At 32.7% G+C, this 20,730-nt stretch overlaps 1 protein-coding gene across 3 annotated transcripts; it reads left to right on the top strand.

Annotated features, from left to right (window-relative positions):
* Positions 1–263: 263 nt before the first annotated feature.
* LOC128209904 (adenosine 3'-phospho 5'-phosphosulfate transporter 1-like) lies at positions 264–17,098 on the top strand. 3 transcript variants are annotated; one of them, XM_052914165.1, is made up of 3 exons: positions 264–321; positions 13,263–13,489; positions 13,767–17,098. In XM_052914165.1, the coding sequence occupies exons 2-3, from the start codon at positions 13,348–13,350 to the stop codon at positions 14,861–14,863; spliced, it is 1,239 nt and encodes a 412-aa protein (XP_052770125.1). In that variant the 5' UTR covers positions 264–321; positions 13,263–13,347; the 3' UTR covers positions 14,864–17,098. The 3 variants fall into 3 exon arrangements, with proteins under 3 accessions (XP_052770125.1, XP_052770124.1, XP_052770126.1); XM_052914164.1 differs by lacking the exon at positions 264–321 and adding an exon at positions 343–447; XM_052914166.1 differs by lacking the exon at positions 264–321 and adding an exon at positions 4,731–4,848.
* Positions 17,099–20,730: the final 3,632 nt, after the last annotated feature.

Raw genomic sequence — 20,730 nt, 5'->3', positions numbered from 1 at the left:
TTATACCAGTTTTATAAGACGTTGATGGCATTTTGAATAAATGCCCTTTTTTCATTTAATTTAAATACGTCTTCGCTCGAGCCTATCTTTGGTCAATAAATGGAGGAAAACATCAGATAGACAGTTATATGTGTCGTGAATTTCGGATATTTTTTTTTCTTCTAAAAGTCTGTAGTTGCTATTTTTAGTAACTAATAGTATAAGTTGACCTAATTTGTTGTACTTACTCAACTACAGTATCCGAATATATACCGGAAGTTTGGATTGTCGCCACGAATCAAGACGATTCATCAACTCGACTGTCAAAGAATTTTATAGCAGGTAATACCGCCTTTATCGTTGTAATTACTGAACCGTGAGCCTTAATTAGCTTAAACAATTGGCTAGTTCATGTGAGCATCGTTTTTTATGATGCATCGCGTGGAAAATGAAGTCAAGCCACCGAAAGTTTGTTGTTGTTTTTTTTTTGTATTTATAATCAGTAGCAAATCACGATGTTCAATGTGCAAGAAATCGGATTTAAATAGTTTTATTTCATGAAAAAGGATTGCCTTGTAGGTGATTATAGAAGGCATTTGTGCAAAATTATGTGGTGTTTTTGCAACATATGGTTTGTATTTTGAGAAGGGATGTATACAGTAGCCACCACAGGTGTCCACCGCATATAGGGAACTTTTTTAACATTTGGATTTCCTTTTGGTTCCCTAAACGCCACAAGTCAACTGACTCATACCAATGTTAGATATATTTTTCAACTGTAACTCCACAATATTTTACACTGCACTGTTAAATAAATACACAAAAGTAACACATAAATTATTTTTAGCCAATACCTTTCTCTTATTTCACTAAAGTGCTTGGCTACCAGACAAATCGGCCCCTTACCAAATCGGCCCCTAGCTCAAACGATTACCTTTTCGGCCCCTTACCAAATCGTCCCCATCCCGTAGACGTTTCGGCCCCTGATTACCGAGACGTTTCGGCCCTTATTTTTATTTTATTTTTTATATCTAAATTTATTGTTTAAGTAAAACACATGTAATTTCATTTTTTTTTTTAATAGACAAAGCTTTATACATGCATACAAAGGTATAGATAAAAATAGATTTAAAGAAAATATCTGTACACTTGAAAACATATTTTTATTTTATTTCTAAATATAAGTAAAACACATGTAATTTCATTTTTTTTTTTTATTTTAAGAGACAAAGCTATATACATGCATACAAAGATATAGATAAAAATAGATTTAAAGAAAATATCTGTACACTTGAAAACATGTAAAGATTTATTCACGAGATATTTTTATAAGACGGAATAGAGTTGAAGAAGAAATGTTTAAACTTCATTTTTTTTAAAATAATCTTTATATATTATACATAACTATGTTGCTTATATTATGTATAATGACATGTCCATTGTCTAACATCAGTCTTGACCAAACACCTATCGCCCGCCGTAGAGGGCACCAACATTTTTCAGGAACTCCTCGCAGGTGACCTTATGCGAATCGTATGAGTCCCACTTATCCATGATCCTGGCGTTGATGTCCCTGTAACGCTCTCGATATAAGTTATAAATTTTATGAAATTCAGTTATTTATATTCAAATCAGGTATATATAAGGATGAAAAAAAAACTATTATTAATCTTATATTGAATACGTATGCAAAACCATACTGGCTTAAACGGTGATTTTAGACAGACGGTCTTATGGCGAATTGTCACATTCCACAGAGGTATCAGGCGTTGAAATTGTGACACTTTGTGTTTACAAGCTTATAAATACGTCTACAAGGTTTGTTCCGACTTTCCCAACCGCTAATTCTCACACTTAAAGATTAATACCAATTATCTCTTCGCACCTCAAACAGAATATTATTTCACTTTTTTTATTACGTATATATTGTTTTACTCTTTTTAAAATGCATTTGAACTATCAAGTTGTATCTTGTTTACAATTCATATCTATAAAACAAACATTATTTCCTAATTATGTTTAGATAAAACACTAATTGTCAAAAATAATAATTAATAATTATTCTGGAGCAAAAGTATACCACATAGATAACAAATTAATGGTTAAAATGTAAAAGGCATTTTTAAAAAAACGCAACACGTTTAAAACAAATGGTACCCACTTTTAGAAAAGATTTAATATATATACTTACGTTGTTTATATTACTCAAATCTTCTTCAATCAACTCTAAATAACATTAACAAATTAAAGACAATTATTCATTCACACGTCTTTGAATGTCTTTTTCACACCCACAACACTAACAGTTTGCCTTGCAAAAAAGAACGCATGGTTAAAAGACAAATTTTCTTTGAAGTCTTTAATGATCAATTAATAATTAACAGTTATAACAAATAAAAATTCTTCGATTTTCTAACATTTTATATTAAAAATCAGGGTTAATAGTTATTTAGTTTTTTATTATATTTTTATATCAGTCATATCAATGTTTTTCATGCATATCTGTCTATTTTTAAATTTAAAGATTTTATTTACAACTTATTAACAGATCTCATTGACATTTATAAGACGACCTACAATGTTTTTCTTTATACTCAAAATAAAATAAAATTAAGGGGCCGAAATGTCTCTATTGAAAATCACTAAGGGGCCGAAACGTCTCGAGTCATTTTAATTAAGGGGACGAAATGGCAGGGCCGAAACGTCTTAGGGGCCGATTTGGTAGTAGGCCGATTTGGTAAGGGGCCGATTTGTCTTGCTCCCAAGTGCTTTCTGAAACGCAAATTGAGATCGATCTGTCAACAAAGCATCGCCATTTTTTAACTATCTAGCAGTTGCCTGTTATCATTCCGCTCAATATACTTTGCACTGGGACCTGTCATTCTTGGCTAGGAAACAAGTGGGATATGGATGCGTAGAGTCGCCAAGACAAAAATCGTCAAGGCTCTGAAGCAGCTATTTATATGGACTAGATGTACAGTATATAAGCTAAGCAACATTTTTTACTAGTGCCGTTTCGTCTCTGTTCATAACATCTGGGTTAGTAATACAGTACACTTGTAGAGCTAGACCCATTTTCCTTGCTGACTACGATAAATATTATTATTGCGGGTATATAGATCAAGATCAATATTTAGTATTTTCTTCAGGTCACTTATTTCTAATGAACATTATTTGGTTATTATCGGTATAAGAATCTGACTGCCTGAGTTGGATATGTGTTTTTTTTTCCTTAATTAAATAAAGATTACCCTATATTCAACAGAATAAAGTGGAATTTGGGTTATTGATCACACACATTTTTCTTGTTAAAAAACTGACCAGTCACTGTGAGGGAGCAATCAAATCACCTGACCTCATAATTTTATATTTTATAATTTCTGTCAAAAACATGGTATGATTTAGCCATTGAAATGTGTTTTTGTAAATTATTTTATAATATTCTCAAAAAGTACAACACCAAGAATGACAACAGTAGTCTACACATAAGTGGAAATTAAACAGTGTATGGTGGGATTTAAAAAAAAAATCAATGTGATGACCATTAAAATTAAGAAAGATTTTATCAATCTTTGAAAACTGTTAATTGTATCAGTAAGGATGTATAAAGCCCTGGTAATGTTGGATATTAAAAAAGCTATGAAAATATCAACTCAAGATAATTCACGCTTTGATGAATTTTCATAATATAAGATTATATCTGTCCATTCATCAATGTATAAACATTATTGTAGCAAGGTCACTGCAGATGTTGTAAACTGTAGGTGGTAGAAAACTGTCGTAAGAAAAGCTACCTAAAATTTACATGACCTTTAATCTCTACGATTGCTTGTTCAAATTGTCATTTTGTATTGTACGAAATAAAATTAAAGCTATAACAAATGTTTATTGGAAAAATAAAATTCTAAGATCATAAAGCCGCACCTTCATCAGGTGATAAAGAGGTACGGATTTACCATTTTAGAATTGTCAATAGATTTGTTGCAAACTGCTAACACAAACCACACCAACACACATATGGGTGTTTTAAAAAAAAATGCAGCCTTTCCTTTAATCAATGTTTTAATGAGACATATAGCAAATATATGCAGATAGTGTGTACTATTATGTGGAGTGCTTGTTTGCTTATAATTGTGCCAAATTTTAGAGATGTAGCATTATCTGTTAAAAAGTTACAGTGAAATATGTAGTCAAAAATGTCACAAGTGTAACGCTTTTACCCTTTGTGTAAGTTGTTAATTAAAGTTCAAAACTTTTTTGTATTAAAAAATGACTCAATGTAACTGAAAATTTGCTATAACCACTTCAAACAGTTTTATACTTTCACTTATAATTCTTACTAGTTAAATTCATAACTAGCATGTTTTAATTCACACCTGTTGAATTTTCAATCATTCAGAATTTCAGAGTTCTCAAAGTACTGGAGCTGCCTTGAATAGTTATAAGGCACTATATAAAGAGACTATTTTTCTGATGAATAACAATCTGTTGGCTTTGTAAAACAACTAGCATATTAACTCAAAACAAAGAGAATTTGTATCTAGTCTAGATTAACTAACATAACATAGGAATGTCACAAGTGTAACATTATATGTTTTAAACATCATCCTTTTTTCCATTCATATTTATCAATGCATTTTTTTTCTTTTTTTCACTTTCAGGAAGTCCAAAAACAACATGTATAGAAAAAATGATCAAGTGGGGAAGTGAATGACTTCACTACCTGATCATAACTGATGTCACAAGTGTAACGCATTTTGAGCATGTGGCATATTTTTAGACATCCATAACTCCATTACTCTTCGTTGTGTTAAGTTAACATGCAGGAACATTAAAATATATTTTAAGTATAGCATAGCCAAGTTTTGAGTGAGTACCATTTAAAATACATGACAATTTGTTTTTGTAGAAATGCAGAAGGGAACATTTTCTTTTTAAAACTATTTAGTCAAGTTTTTTTAAAACTAAATTTAATGATTGATAATTTGCATGCTCAGAAATAAAAAAAAATATGAAATGAATATGATTATAGAATTTATTTAAGTTTTGCAACATGCCATGAAACGTTACACTTGTGACATAATATTCATCTTTTGACTTTTATGAATAATACTTTTGATTTACACAGGTCAACAGTAAAGAATAACAATTAAACATGCGACTGATGGTCAAACTCCCTTTAAAAGGGAAAAACTTTAAGAATAAGGATAGGGATAGTGAAAGCAAGCCCTCTTCAAGCTCAAAAGAACGGGTAAAAAGGTACAGGGAGAAACTAAAATCAGATCCCAAACTTAAGAAAAAGTTTGAAAAGTTGAAACAAAAGTTGAAGGCCGAGAATGAATTATATAGACAGAAGGTTAAAGAGCTGAGAAAAAACAACTCTAAATATGATGCAGAAATAAAAGCCAAAGCCAGATTAAGGCAGAAAAAGCATAGAAAGGCTGCTGCTCTTAAAACAGAAGCTGCTGAAAATGCAAGTATGTCATCAGTTAAGTTACTAAGGTCAAAATCAGCTGTGAAAGGGCAGACAACCACAAAACAAACAGAACATGCAAGAAAAACTTTACCAAAAGAATCTCATGCATGGGCTAGCACAAAAATTACAAAAGCATATGTCTAACATTAAAGTGTTCAACATATGACAGTCATTTTCTCCTTATCAACATGTAAAAAGGACTGTCATATGTTGAACGCTTTAATGTTAGACATATGCTTTTGTAATTTTTGTTAGTTTAAAGTTGAATAGTTATGTGTTATAATGCATTTTAATCAGTAATCATTACATTCATATGCTTGGTATAATGATAATTTATGAAAGACTTCTTTATTTAAAGAAATTACTTTAAGCACTATTGTTGTCACAAGTGTAACAATTTCTGGGAAATATATACATTTTTAAAACATGCATAACATACTAAATACTTAACATACTTATATGAATTTTGAAATATGTCTTAAGAATACCCTAAATAGTAAGTAAATACATTTTTGTCACTGTAAGATACTTAATTTGTCAACAACAAAAACATTTTGATCTATTATATGAATATTTAGGATTTAAATTTGAGAAAAATTCTTGAGAATTTTTTTTTCAAGTTATTACATTAATGATACATCACAAAAGTGTATCTATATGTCCATCATTGAATACAGAACAATAACCAATGATTCTTAAGACTGATTATGTTTATTATCAATTCAAAATCTGCCATATGAATTGCAAAAATGTAATGAAATATAGTTTAAAATGTGAATTTTATACCATAGTCCTGTGTTTTGTCCATTAACCAATTCGAATTTCATAAAATTTGAAGTCTGGTGATCACAAAATGTTAACACCCATATCTGAAAGAAACAAGTCTACTTTGAACATGAAATAGATATACCTCTGTATAGCAAATATGCAATTAAATTCTATGACACTGTCAGTGCTTATTTATAAAAGAGCAAAAGTTTTCATTTTCTATCCATAAGAAAGGATTATTGGTATGGAAACAGGCCCTTTTTAAAACATAGGCCTTGAAGCTGGTGTTAATTGAGACTGACCCTGCATTAATTTTTGTTGTATTTTGCCTTGTCAGTTTTAATTGAACATACGGTATGTGATAACAAATTAACAATATAACATTAAAATGTATCTGTGTAAGAATATTTTTTAATATTATTTATACATAGCCGTCAATGGTTTTATCATTTTTTTTACTCCTCCTGGGTTCCAACATTTTCTAAAAATATGACCTCTATGAAAAACAAACATGGCATTCCTCTTGTGCATGCAAATTGAGTTCTAAACAAGCATAATGCATAGATTTAAAGAGCTCAGTCGACAGTGTTGTAGATATATTGTTTTAAACCTATTTGCTTGTATTCAATACCTATTTTTCTTTTTGCCTGATAGGACAACTAGAATAAGAAGGGGCAGCCATTAATGTGGTCGTGGACACTTAAAAAGAGCAAGTTAAAATTATAGACAGCTTGCTGAAGTGGGCAGGTGCAATTTAAAAGTAAGGCTGTGAGTTCACAAACACACTGAAATGGGTTTTAAAACCAGAATGTTACCTTTGCTACTAAATTACCCACAAATTATATAATTATAAAGATGATATGGTTATTACTGTTCTGTGTCTCACACTATTATGAATTAAACAATTAACACTATTTAATGCAATCGAATGAACAAATATACAATAACAACTTAATATGGGCAAGTTTATTTATTTTGGCTTGCCCGAACAGGCAACAAGAAGGAAATTTTATTTATATCATCAAGGCTAGTGATGATCTGATGATCGATTATTATCAAATATTAATGTTTTGGGCCTGAAATCAGCAACAATCATTTGTATTTGGTCATAATCAATCACCAATTCAACAGGAAAGTTGTCTTACTACTTTCCTCTCGTAATTTGTGTTCTGTTAGTTTCCTCCAATTTTCTCATTTGAGTTCATTTATTTATTCGGAAGTGTTCATTTGTTATCGATAACAATATGGCTGAAAGCAACAACAACACTAAATAACTTGTACATGCACATGGCATAAGGATAATGTAGTATTGAACAAGAAATAAAAGTACAAAAACGGAAATGTCAAAAGCCCATTGTACTATTGATTTTACTTGAGTGGAACCGATTATCGACAGTCAATCTGGAACCGATTCACAACACTCATCAGGACTGCTTTTAGACCTCAGAGGCATCAACACTGGACAAAAACTGCAGTCCATGTCAAAAGACATTGGGTTGATTGTTCAGAACTTTGTTAGTTAACATTGTTGTTGTGAACTTCAAAATTTGAATTTTTTGTACAGCTCTTCTGCCAATTAATTTTCATGTTACACTTATATAGTGTTCAATAACTGTACAGTGTCAGTAGCCTACATTGCCTTGCGGTCAAGTCTTGACTACTGCCAAATATAATTGTACTGAGAAGGCGAATTGGTTCAACTCCGGCAATAGCCAGAATATTTTTCAACAGTAAAGCATTTTTTACTTTGCGGAACCAATAAAACTGCCTCTTTAATGGTTCATGGTTACGAGATTTTCCTAGCCAAACTGCCCACAGTACACAACGAAGCATAGAATAGTGTGTATTGGGGGTATCCGACGATGAGAACATGAAAAGATGATTTAAGCGTTAAAACAATGACATTAATAACATTGTGAACTTTAACAAAGTTCTGGGCAATCGACCCATTGTTTTTTAGTATGCTTAATCTTTGTTAGATCTGTTACAGTCTGGTTTTCATTTTAGTATTATTAATGTTAATATTGTAGACAGAAAGGCCAGGAAAATCTGTGTATGTAACAAGAACACTTATCATGTCTACCTATAAAAAAGAAGCAGCGTAAACTGGATAAAAAAACATAAAAATGCCATGCAAATTCATCGCAAGTAGACTTTTATGCACAACATTGTGAATGCAAGAAAATATACATGTACCATTGAAATAAATAGCATATAACTGCTTGTTTCAGTGTTAGATAGCAATATATTTCTCTCTTTTTTATATTTAAGTTTTTACATTTGGTGTTTATGAAGTTCAACAAACAATTCTATTTACCGTAAATGACTGGGTATAAGACGATAGGGGGTATTAGGCGTAGGCAAAAAAATCTGTGAAAAATCTGAGAATTTTTTTTTAAATCTAAGTTTTGCGTTAAAGAACGCATAGAAAATATGTCAAAATCGTCTGCCAATCTTGACCACCATGTTTGTTGACAGTGACAAATTTATTTATTTTCGTGAAAATGGCGATGGTTAACTTTAAAACCATACAATGATAATGCAAAATATGTTTCATTTTTATTCGTTTCATGTTAGGATAGGCACTAAAAAATTACTTAGTGTGACAATTTGTTTCTGGATGGCACTGAAATGTACCTTTTATGACTATTTGTAAGATTTCTTTCTGACAGTATATCGTAAACGATAACCTGTCGAGAATGAATAGGGAAGTTACTGTATGAAAAACCTTTAAATTGTACAGGCTTGTTATACCCCCACAAACGAAGTTTGAGGGGGTATATAGGAGTGAGCTTGTCGGTCGGTCGGTCTGTCTGTCTGTCTGTCGGTTTTCATAGTTTCCGGAAGATAACTCATGAAAGGCTAGACAGATTTGAAAAATTTTTGGTACACAGGTGTAACATCAGAAGATACAGGTCAAGTTCGATATTGGGGCTGGTTGGGCCAAGGTCAAGGTCACTGTTACTAAAAATAGAAAAACGGTTTCCGGACGATAACTCATGAAAGGCTTGACAGATTTGAAAATTTTTTGGTACACAGGTGTAACATCAGAAGATACAGGTCAAGTTCGATATTGGGGCTGGTGGGGCCAAAGTCAAGGTCACTGTTACTAAAAATAGAAAAACAGTTTCTGGACGATAACTCATGAAAGGCTAGTTTTTCTTGTCAGCAGTGTAACTTCTAAATTACCCAACAGATTTAAATAATACAATACATGCATGATAAAAGAAGATGCAGTGTGCAGTAACCCTGGATTTATGGCCTCTTTTCAAAGGAATGGTTTGCCATTCCTGTGTCCAGGCAGCATTTGGGGGTATTCGTCACTCCTGTGACAGCTCTAGTTCTCAAAGTGTCAACACCTACAGAAAAGAATAAAGAACATGGAAAAGTGCGAAAAATCATGACCATTATTGCGTCAGTTTGTAGTATTGGTATGTTAAACAGGTCTAAAGGCAGTGTGAATTTTTCACACCTTATTGTACAACTGACAAAAATATTTTGACAGTGCCCAACTTTGCTTTTTTATATGCATGTTTAATTATTGTTTTATTCAAATTAATATTGAATAATTTTAATAATTTTAATCGTACAATATATTTTTTAAATTATAAACATCCTGCGATATACCGTATCCCGATCTTCAACTGCCGTTTTAACCCATATATACTGAATCGATATGACGCGAGTAACTTCCCTTGCTACATAAATCTAAACAAACTCTTGGCCTGATCTCAGAAAAAAGTTTAAAAGCTTGTTACTGGGTATTATACGCAGGCATTTTTAACATCGAAATCTGAGGGGAAAAATGCGTCTAATACCCAGTCATTAACGGTAATTTGTGCTAAATTATCAAAAATTATGATTAACTGATTTTCTTAAATGAAAAATTAGCAAAATTTTAGCCAATTGATCACTGGTCTTTCTTCCAAGGACTAAGACTGTTTTTGTTGTTGTTTTTACCATTCAAAGCGCTAAATTTAGAGATACAGTGACATTATATTGTGATAAGGAAGATATAATCCACTGAAAAACATAATGTTAAAAATATGTTAATGATTACATGCAAAGGGGGTTGTCACGGTGCGAGGACCCTATATTAGGGTCAGTTGTGGCCAAAACTAGGTCCAGAGACAACCCCCTTTGATTACATGTATATTAGTGCAGGGGTCGGGCAAGAAAAGGAAATTCGGGAGAATGGAAAACTCTCGAAGAAGTACTAGTGTTTCTTCAATAGTTATTAGGCCTTTAATAAGGTTTGGTTAAGGTAACATCCCTTTCAAAATAAAGCATACAAGGGTTTAAACAACATATTGAAAAGCAATAAACTTTTCTTCTTTTTTTTTTCTTCTTCTTTTTTCAACCTGACTATAAAAATGATAGGGTCGGCGCCTATTTACTAGGTAGGGTCGGGTAACCCGAACCAAATGTATTTTTTTATAAGGCCTTATAGAAAAACTGTTTCTTAAGCTGTAGAAAGAGAAAGGTGTGACATTTTCTTCTCCCGACTGTTCTTTAAGCTTGATCTCTGCAGACACTTAACATTGCATGCTTCAAATACACATGAACAATCAGTTACAGCATTCACATGGAAGAGCTGTAAATGGAAATGAATCCAGACCAGAGGTTTGTTGGGAAAAGACATCACATGCAAGTGCATCTATTACTGTTCATTTCATAAAAAAATACAATATATTTTGCAAAATGGAAATGCTTGAAATTACATTCATTTAATACAAATAATATACAAACATTTCAAGGTGAAAATATCTGTATTATTTTTTAATCTGCTTAGGTATTTCTACATGGTATTTTATTAATAATTGTTTGTTTTTATATTAAAGCAATGACATGAATGTATAATTAGTATAAAAAGTTCTACCTCTGTAGCTATTCAGAAAACAGTAATGTTTGCATTCAGCTTTTTCACCCATCATCAGTGTGTTAACTACCCAAAGTTATTGAATTAAAATGGAAACACAATTACCGTAATAAAGTGTATAATAGTAATACATAGTAATGATACTAAATTACTAAATCAACTCATATATCGTCCATTTTGTATCATCGTTTTTAATGGAAAAAGTCTTTTTAATTTTGTAAATTGTGATTTGTTCATTTGGTTTAAATATTTGGACTTAATACTGTATTGTGGTCAGTCTAGTTGCCCTTAGAATTTGGGATTATGGAAGTCCACACACATAATACATTACATTCGGTTGAAAAGAATGGTTGTTGTGTTTTTCCAATAAGATTAAAATTAATGGTAAAATAAAAACAAGTTTTAACAAGAACTTCAGCGTGAAACACATAGTTTTGGGGACATGTTTTTTCCATGTGTTTTATTTATTGTTGGTGCATCGGCAGAGAACCTGTCTTAAATATCAATTTAAATTTAATGTATTTGGATCAAACTGTTCGCTGGGATTTAATTAAATGATAAGAATGATGGAAAAAAGCCCTATTGTAAGGTAAACGATTATTTCTGTTCTTTGATGATATTTTTGGTAAATTATTAAAGATTTTTGTTGTTGTTAGAATTGCTTATTTTGTTTATTACTTTTGAGGGGACAAAGAAATCACTGTTTGGGATTTTTTTAAAGCATCTGGAGTTTAAAATCAATTATTGTTTTTGTTTTTATCGTGAATGCATGTACTTTTGTGAATATTTGACATTAGATGTTTTGGGGGTTAAAAATTTGTGATCTCATGATTAAATCATTGCAAATGATGGGAAGATGAATATTTTGTAACATCAATTAAAGATTATAAATTTGCAATGTGATCGGTTGGTGAAGAATACATGAATATAAAACCCTCTATCTACCTATGTAACCATCTTAGAAGATGTAGAGGATTTTTTTATATATTTTTATGTAAAGCCTTAATCCTGACAGTTTTGTGGTTCAAATGTACTGTTCTATTGCCCAAACCTTCAATGTTTGCTTAAATGGAATTGCTGGCCTTGTGTTGCATTGGGCTAACCATTGAGCTTGACCGGTCAAATTATGTTTAATTTGTAAGGACTGGATGGTAGTTAAAATCTAAATTCCTTAATAATAATCCTTTTGTGTTATTTTTTACCCTAATTGACCTTGGAATCCCACTCCCAAGCCCGGATATGAACACTTTCATTATCTCATATCATTGGTGTGTGTGTGATTTAATATTAAAAGCAGCTTGTTAACATTTTTGGCTAAACTATGTTGTGATTTTATTACTCAAATTCTCAAGTTAATAATTGTTTCAAAATCTAAAGTTATCAATTGCTTTAATTTCATGTTTATATTGTTTCCTAGGTCTTAAACTTATTTTTGGAGATAAATATGTAAATAAAAAATATTGATATATGACATGTTTGGTGACAACGCTTGACTTTCTATGCCTTCAAGGCTTATTACAGTAGTTTCAGTTGCAGAATGTTCTGATACTAGATTTTGTGAAGCTTGAATGCCTTGTAATATGATTTTAATATAGTTTGAAACAGTTAAATGTGTATAGGGTTTGAGGTAGAGAGTTAAAGAAGGATGCTGCACCCTTTAAATTTTTGTTTATACCCTTCTGCCCTCATGGAGACCAGCCTTTGGCACCTTTCAACCTTCATAGAATTAACTGCTTAAGACTGCTTAAAAATTTAGAGTAAAACTAAGAATACATTTATGATTATAAGTTCATGAAACCTTATATTGATTCAATTGAAAAACTATGTCTACAGGCCTTTTGTGTCAGAATATCTCACCCATTCCCAATGCCAAATATGTATATTTTTTCCCAAATTCAAGAAAAAAATTACCGAATGAGATGAAATTGCTGTCACAAAATGCCTGCATGGCCTCTCAACTAACACTGTGCCCCTTACTGTAGGCACGGAGTTTTAGCGCGGGAACAATTCATTCACAACACTTATTCATCTACAATTATAAATACATTTACCAGCATTTTTGGTTGACATTCATGGCTAAATACAATAATTCACAGAGAAATGGTGCCTAAAATGATGATGTTCATGTCTCAAAAATTTAAATTTCCCCTCTTTTTCTAGTGCGCTGGTGAACGCTGGTGTCGTTGGACTGGTGATCTTCATCCTGAATCTGGTGGCTCCACAAGTGCTGGGCAAGGAATCCACGATGGTCGAGGCAGGGGAGATCACTCCGATGGACTACTGGCTGGTGAGGTTGGCCTTCAACCTGCTGGGTTATGCCACCATATTTGTACCCGGATACATGATGATACGCTACCTCCGCAAAATCAGATACGATGAAACTGCGGGTACGTCTAGCGTAATCATGTGATAACAAACGACTCAAAAGCTTAGATATAGTCAGTTTATTTGATTCAGAATTGATTACTGAAGTAAACATCCTCCTTCAAAGAGTAGTTTTTTTGCCATTCTATAGAAAACTGGTATGCAATGGTTGATAAAAGTGACTTCTGATTTATAAATAAATGGTACTGCCTGTTCGATCTAATTAAAAAAAATTTTTTTTTAATGAAATGCAAGTTATTCTTGATACCCAAGTTCAATTGTGTGGCTTTTATATTGTAGGTCCCGGGTTTTTCCAGCAACTTGCCAAGCTGTGTGTGTTTGGTAAGGAGAACGAGCACCAGGTGGACACAGGCTCACCAGCCAAGAAGGGGGACAGCGGGGGTTTCTCAGAGAGTGCAGGGCTCCTTGTCTTCTGTTTCCTTGGATTGCAGGGTTCCTATCTTACCTGGGGGCTACTCCAGGAACGCATCATGACATTTGAGTACGGGGAAACTGCCAATGGCCAGGGTGAGAAGTTTAAGAACTCCACGTTCCTGGTTTTTATCAATAGGATTCTGGCCTTCATGATTGGTGTCATAGTACTGTTTCTTAAGCAGCAGCCACCACACACAGCTCCATTGTTTAAATACTCGTTCAGTTCATTTTCCAACATCATGAGCAGTTGGTTCCAGTATGAAGCACTTAAGTTTGTGAGCTTTCCTACCCAAGTGCTGGCCAAGGCCTCCAAAGTCATACCAGTGATGCTAATGGGCAAGGTTGTGTCTAAAAGGACTTATGAGTACCATGAATACCTTACTGCTCTCATGATTTCCTTTGGCGTGGGTGTTTTTCTGATGACGAGCCAAGATGTCACCCATGACAGCGGCAGAACCACTACTATCTCTGGTGTAATCATGCTGGTCGGCTACATGTCATTTGATAGCTTTACCTCAAACTGGCAAGGTGAACTGTTTAGAAAGTATAAAATGTCGTCTATTCAGATGATGGTAGGTGTCAACATGTTTTCGTGCATGTTGACCAGCGTAGCTCTGATAGAGCAAGGTGGGTTTGTAGAGTGTGTTGCCTTCATGTTCACCCACCCAACATTTGTGGTACATGCTGTTATACTCAGTATTTGCTCTGCATGTGGACAGCTATTTATATTTTACACCATTGAGAAATTTGGGGCAGTCACCTTTACCATTATTATGACCCTGCGACAAGCCTTTGCTATTATGTTGTCTTGTATATTTTATGGTCACCCTCTCACCCTTCTCGGCATTGTTGGTGTACTTATTGTATTTATAGCTTTATTCCTAAGAATATATGCGAACCAACGAGCTCGTGCAGTGAAGCTTGCGAGAGAGGCCGCGGAAAGAAGTTCGGCCAATGTTTAATGGTCCATGTTCACCTTTGTAAATAAAGGGATTTATACATTTAATTTTGGAATTCAGAAATATAGAAAATTGAAACTGTTGAATTAGCAAATTATGACTATCAACCTTTGCTAAAAAGCATTGAATATAAATCAAACTAGTTCCAAAACAGCTTATTTAAAATGTTTGTTCGTTATATATGTTTAAATTCATGGTATGTTTATATTTTAATTTACAAAGTAGTACAGTTTATGTATATAATATAAACACAGAACCAAAACTATTTTTATTTTTATTATTTATTTTAATCACTAGTAAGGTTTGTTTGAAGTATTGTTGTTGTTTCTTGGTATATCTTAATTTGAAGCTGGTAATGTACATGTACATGTATGTTTATATTTATATAGCATTTGTGTTAGGCTAGTCAATCGAAATGTTAATTTAAGTTACATATTTTTCAAATTGGTCTGTTCATTGCATAAGTTTCATATGGCAAAAAGTCTACTCTTTTAAATACTCGTCTTTAGCTTAACTGTTTTTTGAGGGGAAAAATCTAATTGTTTTGAAGTTCTGATGGCCTTGGTGGCGTAAGGGGCATCATTGTTGGCGTACAGACACTTTATCCTTGGCAATAACTCAAAAACAGTTCATGATATTCAAATGAAACTTGGTATTGATGCTACCAGAGACAATATACATATTTTTAGTAAAGCCCATGTCTCTGGCGTTAATAGTTGTAAAGTTATGCCTCTTTTCTGATAAACAACAGACAAGCAATGGTGTTTGCTTTGTGGTACTCATGTTATTGTATTGTTATATCATTTACATACAGTCTCCTTTATCCAGACTTTTTTTGTATGAGAATGTATTTTTTATGAACAAATATTTGATTGTCTGAATACAAGACCTGTTTCTGAACAGTTCCTTGTGTGTCCTTACAAATGGTTAAACTTTTACTGACAAGGAAGAGCAATGTTGCAGCTATTTTTAAAAGTACGGTAGTTTTTTTTGCTGCTTGACTTGTTATAGTCTCTATATAAGTGTTGTACCAACATAATTTCACCAAATGTAGTCATGTGATTCAAAGCTTTAAAAGCTGGTTATGAATTAGCTTATTTAATGTTTACTTATAATATATGAATCTCAGTATTCGCAGAGTGCAGTCGTTATTTTGTTACATAAGCTTGACTTACTTCGTACAGAAACCATTAAGCTTATGTAGTGTCTTTCTTCAAACACCAAACCATTGTTTACATGAATCTCATTTGTGAAAATGAATAAATTTTTTTTTGATAAATGTTAATTGTAAATGTGGATTTGCCATTTTGCTTAACTGATGACTCAATGTTTTGTTACGGTTCTTGTATTGGTTGAAGCTTTGTGTTGGTTTCCTAATGTCAATACTTTATTTTGTTCGGGATTTGTTTTGAACGACATTCTTTTTATAAAAATCAATATACCTACATGTATCAGTTATAATAAAACATCAAAGCATAATACACTTGAATACTACATTTCATGACTGTAACTTCCATTTATGTAAATATTGATATAAGCCAACCATGTATATATCCCTTATTATTCTTGTCACTTTTATGAAAATTGTCAAAGTTTACAGTCCCAAAGTTTATTTGAATTATTTATATTTACCATTTTTCATGACATTTGTGTCACCAGTATTTCGACTTAATATATTGTAACGCTTTAGTTAACTTATAGGTTTGATATTTGCCTGGAATTGTAAACCCTTATGAAATTCTCATTTCATCTGACTTAAAATAATGCCGGAATATTCAAAGATAGATAAGAGGTTTGAAAAAAATAATGCACTGGTATTAAACGAACAGAGTTCAAAGATTTCAAATGACACAATGATTATATGTATCAGATGAAAGATTGTATGCATCTATTTTAAATTGACTTTCAAGATATTACTTACTACATAAAAGATAAGATACAGCCTTTTTACCATCAGATACTGAAGAGTATTACGTTTTAATCAATCATTCAAAAAGATGCGAGTAATAGGTTGATTTCGATTTGATCCAGTATTCATTGATATTTTTGTATTAAGCATCACATAAGAATTTTAACAGCAAGCATTTTGTATTTTTCCAAATTGGTTAGAAGTTTGCATAATTTCTGTACCACTGTTTTGTTTTGAATTTAGTTTATTTATGAAATATTGTTATCATGAAATGTTTATTGTTATGGATCTATATACAACTGTGGGAAGAATCTAATAAAAAAAATACATGGTTACTGTCTCATTGAAATTTCTATCCAAGTGGTCTAAATTTACCTATGCTGCAAGAATTAAGTTAGAATTACGGAACAACATGCCCAAATACAAGCAGTGACTGTCACCATGTTCATATTGGGTAAACCCTAAATGCAACCTCAGCATGTGTCTCAGCATTAGCTTGTTCTGTTATTTTATTACAAATTGTCAATTCAAATTAAATGAAGTTAATGAGTGGAAACAGTTTTTCTACATTCAGTAACAGTGGCATTGACCCTCACGACTTCAGTCATTTGAAATTTTCACTGTAGCCATTTTCTAACCTTCAAGGCTTGCCTAATGTTTAGTTCACAAGTGGGCTTTTGTTCAATAATTTTGTGACTTGAAAGCATATATATATACTGACATACACTTAACAACTTTTCTAACGCTACCAGTAGCCTTTTCGCAATATTTTAAAACTACTGAGGATAATTGCGTGAAATTTTCAGGGCTGTTAAATAAATATATCAGACATTGTTTGGTGGAAAACAAACAACAGACATTTCCGTATTTTGAAGATTTTGTATTTTATTCGATGCAACCCCCACTTTACAAAGTCGCAAAATTTATCGGATAAATACAATTGACACCACGCCGATTACGATAAGGCTACGCCTACAGTGACCCCTCAGTAGGGGCCCTCCGACATGAACACAGATGCAGACGATAACTATACAGAATGTTTACTTGACAATCCGATAAAAAATGTATGGAACATGGTAAAACATAGCAATAAAAGCTAGTTCGACATTAAATTAGTTAATTATTATAATAAGTTAAATTCAATGTTTGATTCAGGTAGAAATAATTCAATGTTTAAACTTTAAAATAATTAATTTCTAAATAACATCGAAATTTTGTTTCAGTAGACAGGCTATTGTAAACCTCAAATTTATAAAAACAAAACATGTATTAATTTACTTTACGAAAGTCAATTTATTGTTGACGTTTGTTTAGATCAAATTGAATCTGCTGCTTTTCTTCCTTTCTCCATTAAAAATCACCTTTTATACAAGTTTAGTGAATTAATATTATTGAGATAACTACCGTAATATTTCTCTCAATGAATTAATATCCGTATTAAATGAAATGCGAAACTGTTCCTGCAAGGAACATACATGTAAGAGTTAGAAGTGATCATAGTCATTATAAATGCATAGGTTTATATACATTGATTTGCGTCATTTACGATTGAAGATGATTTTGTTTTATCTATACGTATTTACGTTTTGTGACCTTTAGATATATGATATTTGATATTTTATCTAAATTTAATAAATAAATGTAACTCAAATTAACTGAATTGTCTTTTTCACTAACAGTTTGTAAAACAAACAAATGTATATGCTTCGGATTTAAAACTTTACGCACAAGAAGGAGAAAAAAATCAAAATAAAATAAATCGGAAGATGTCGTCAATATTACGCACTAATATATAAATATACTCATAATTATATTTCTTGTTTTACGACTAACGAAAAAGATACGTATATTATGTACGGTCACATTAAGAATTTGGAGGGTTGAAATTGTCTACCGAAAGGTCACTTTGTTATCAAACAAATTCCAAAAAAATGCATAATTTGAATAATTTGAGCAGCAATAGGGGAAAATGACAGTATTATGGATTTCCTTGTCTTTACTATCTCTCAGATAACATATTTTGTGTTTAATATATAGAAAACAGAGTAATTACACTACTGTTGATAAGTGCAGATTGTCGGAGGTCATGGCGGATAGCAACGGGCAACTGATAAGCCCCGCCTAATGTGGACGCCGATTGGTCAGTCGGGTATAATCCGGCCAGTTTGACTGACAGGCCGCGTCATGTTAATTACTAATAAAATGAAAGTCAAGGTCCCCAATCTTGAAAAAGTCCTTGGAATGCTAAGAACAAAATTATCAGTAGATTTAATAAACATGTAAATTGTTATCACCATCTTTGTATAACGTAAATGTAAAAATTTATATCACATGACGCGTGTCATTCCGACACATTGAAAGAAACGTAACAACACGCTGTCCACCGTGTATGACGCACTTAACTAAATTGTGTATTTGTACTAAATCTTTAAAGCTTTTTTAAGCTCGATTACATTAAGTATCCAGTGTTTTAGTCATGTACTCTCGGCATTATTTAATACTTGGTATGACCACCATTTGCTTGGATGACCGCCCTGCATCGGCTGCGCATGGACAAGACGTAATTTCGACAAGTGGCCTGAGAAACAATCGCATGCCTCTATTATTCCGTATATGAGGAATACAAACGGGAAGCAAAATCTCATTAACGTACCTGTCAGCATTTAAATTACCGTGAATTCTGACGGCAACAGTTTTTGTGTTCATTGACATCCCTCCCCAAATCATTACGGAACCCTCGCCAAATGGTGTTTCCGACTATACAGCTATCTCTGAATCGTTCATTTCTCATTCGGTAATTTCGTACACGACCATCTTTATCGTATAAATTAAAGCGTGATTCATCGGTAAATAATACAGCCGCCCAGTCCGCTCTGGTCATACGTAAGTGACGACGAGCCCAGCGTAAACGGGTTAGTTTGTGCTGATCAGTTAAAATAATCCCATGAAATGGGCGTCTGCAGCGTACACCATTTTCCCTCAACCTTCTACGCACAGTCTGGGCGCTGATAGGGCGACCATGCGTTCCAACTGTTACCCTCGATGTATCAGTAGCTCGACGTCGCCTGTCTTGAAGGTGTGCATTCAGAATATTTCTGTCCTGATTTCTTGTATTAGCTCGTCCTCTTGGCTGGCGTGGCAGGTCTCGGACAAAGCCTGTTGTTCTGTATTTACGAAGCAAACGTATTACTGATGTGCGGTGCACGTTCAGCATTCTTACAACCTGAAAATGAACGAAATTTGCAGGTTTCTGAAAATGGCCTAAGTGATATTTGATTTTTTTTAAAGTCTGATCGAAAACGAAATTATAATGACTGGCAAAAAATAAGTAAACGAACACTTACAACATTGTAACTCGCACCACCTTCAATTGGACCAATCCCTCTTGCTCTTTCTTGGTTTGACAGTTTTGGCATTTCAAAAAATCTTTCTTAATAACTGATGCAAATGTCAATGTCCACGAATTTAACCGTTTATTTTTAGACTACTTAGAAAGTACACGTATAACAAGTTTCACGTTCACCGCGCCTCTAAAACGAGTTCTTAGAAAAATAAAATCGATGCCCGCATGAGCAATTAAGCAGTTATTTATCGTGTGTGTGTTTTTGTTTTTTTTAGGGGGGGGGGGGGGATAAATATAAAATCACATTAAAATATAATAAGAACTGCGTTAATAAAAACGAATTTTAATTTATTATAAATTTGCAAGAATACAGTAAATAATGTGGAGTACTGAGTAGTTGGCTAAATTAGCGACTATGAAAAAATGGGTTTCATTGGATAATTAATAAAATCTGTTATCTTTTAGACTTATTTTATTGTAAATTTTATATCAAACAATGTCCTCTGTATTAATCTATATTTCCTGAAAATATTATTCAGTTCCTTTTGGTAGTTTTAAAGTTAATGCGAAAATGCTACTGGTAGCGTTAGAAAAGTTGTTAAGCGTATATTATTCAGT

Source organism: Mya arenaria, chromosome 11 (genome assembly GCF_026914265.1).
Source record: "Mya arenaria isolate MELC-2E11 chromosome 11, ASM2691426v1".
NCBI classification, from domain to species: domain Eukaryota; kingdom Metazoa; phylum Mollusca; class Bivalvia; order Myida; family Myidae; genus Mya; species Mya arenaria.
Note: the sequence above shows the minus strand (reverse complement) of the source record. Positions and strands in the feature narration are given on the sequence as shown.

Excerpts from the sequence above, each read along its gene's own strand:
- LOC128209904 (XM_052914164.1), top strand. The coding sequence starts at position 428 with ATGAAGTCAAGCCACCGAAA. Across the intron at positions 448-13,262 it reads ATGAAGTCAAGCCACCGAAA|TGCGCTGGTGAACGCTGGTG; the intron begins GTTTGTTGTTGT and ends CTCTTTTTCTAG. Across the intron at positions 13,490-13,766 it reads CAGATACGATGAAACTGCGG|GTCCCGGGTTTTTCCAGCAA; the intron begins GTACGTCTAGCG and ends TTTATATTGTAG.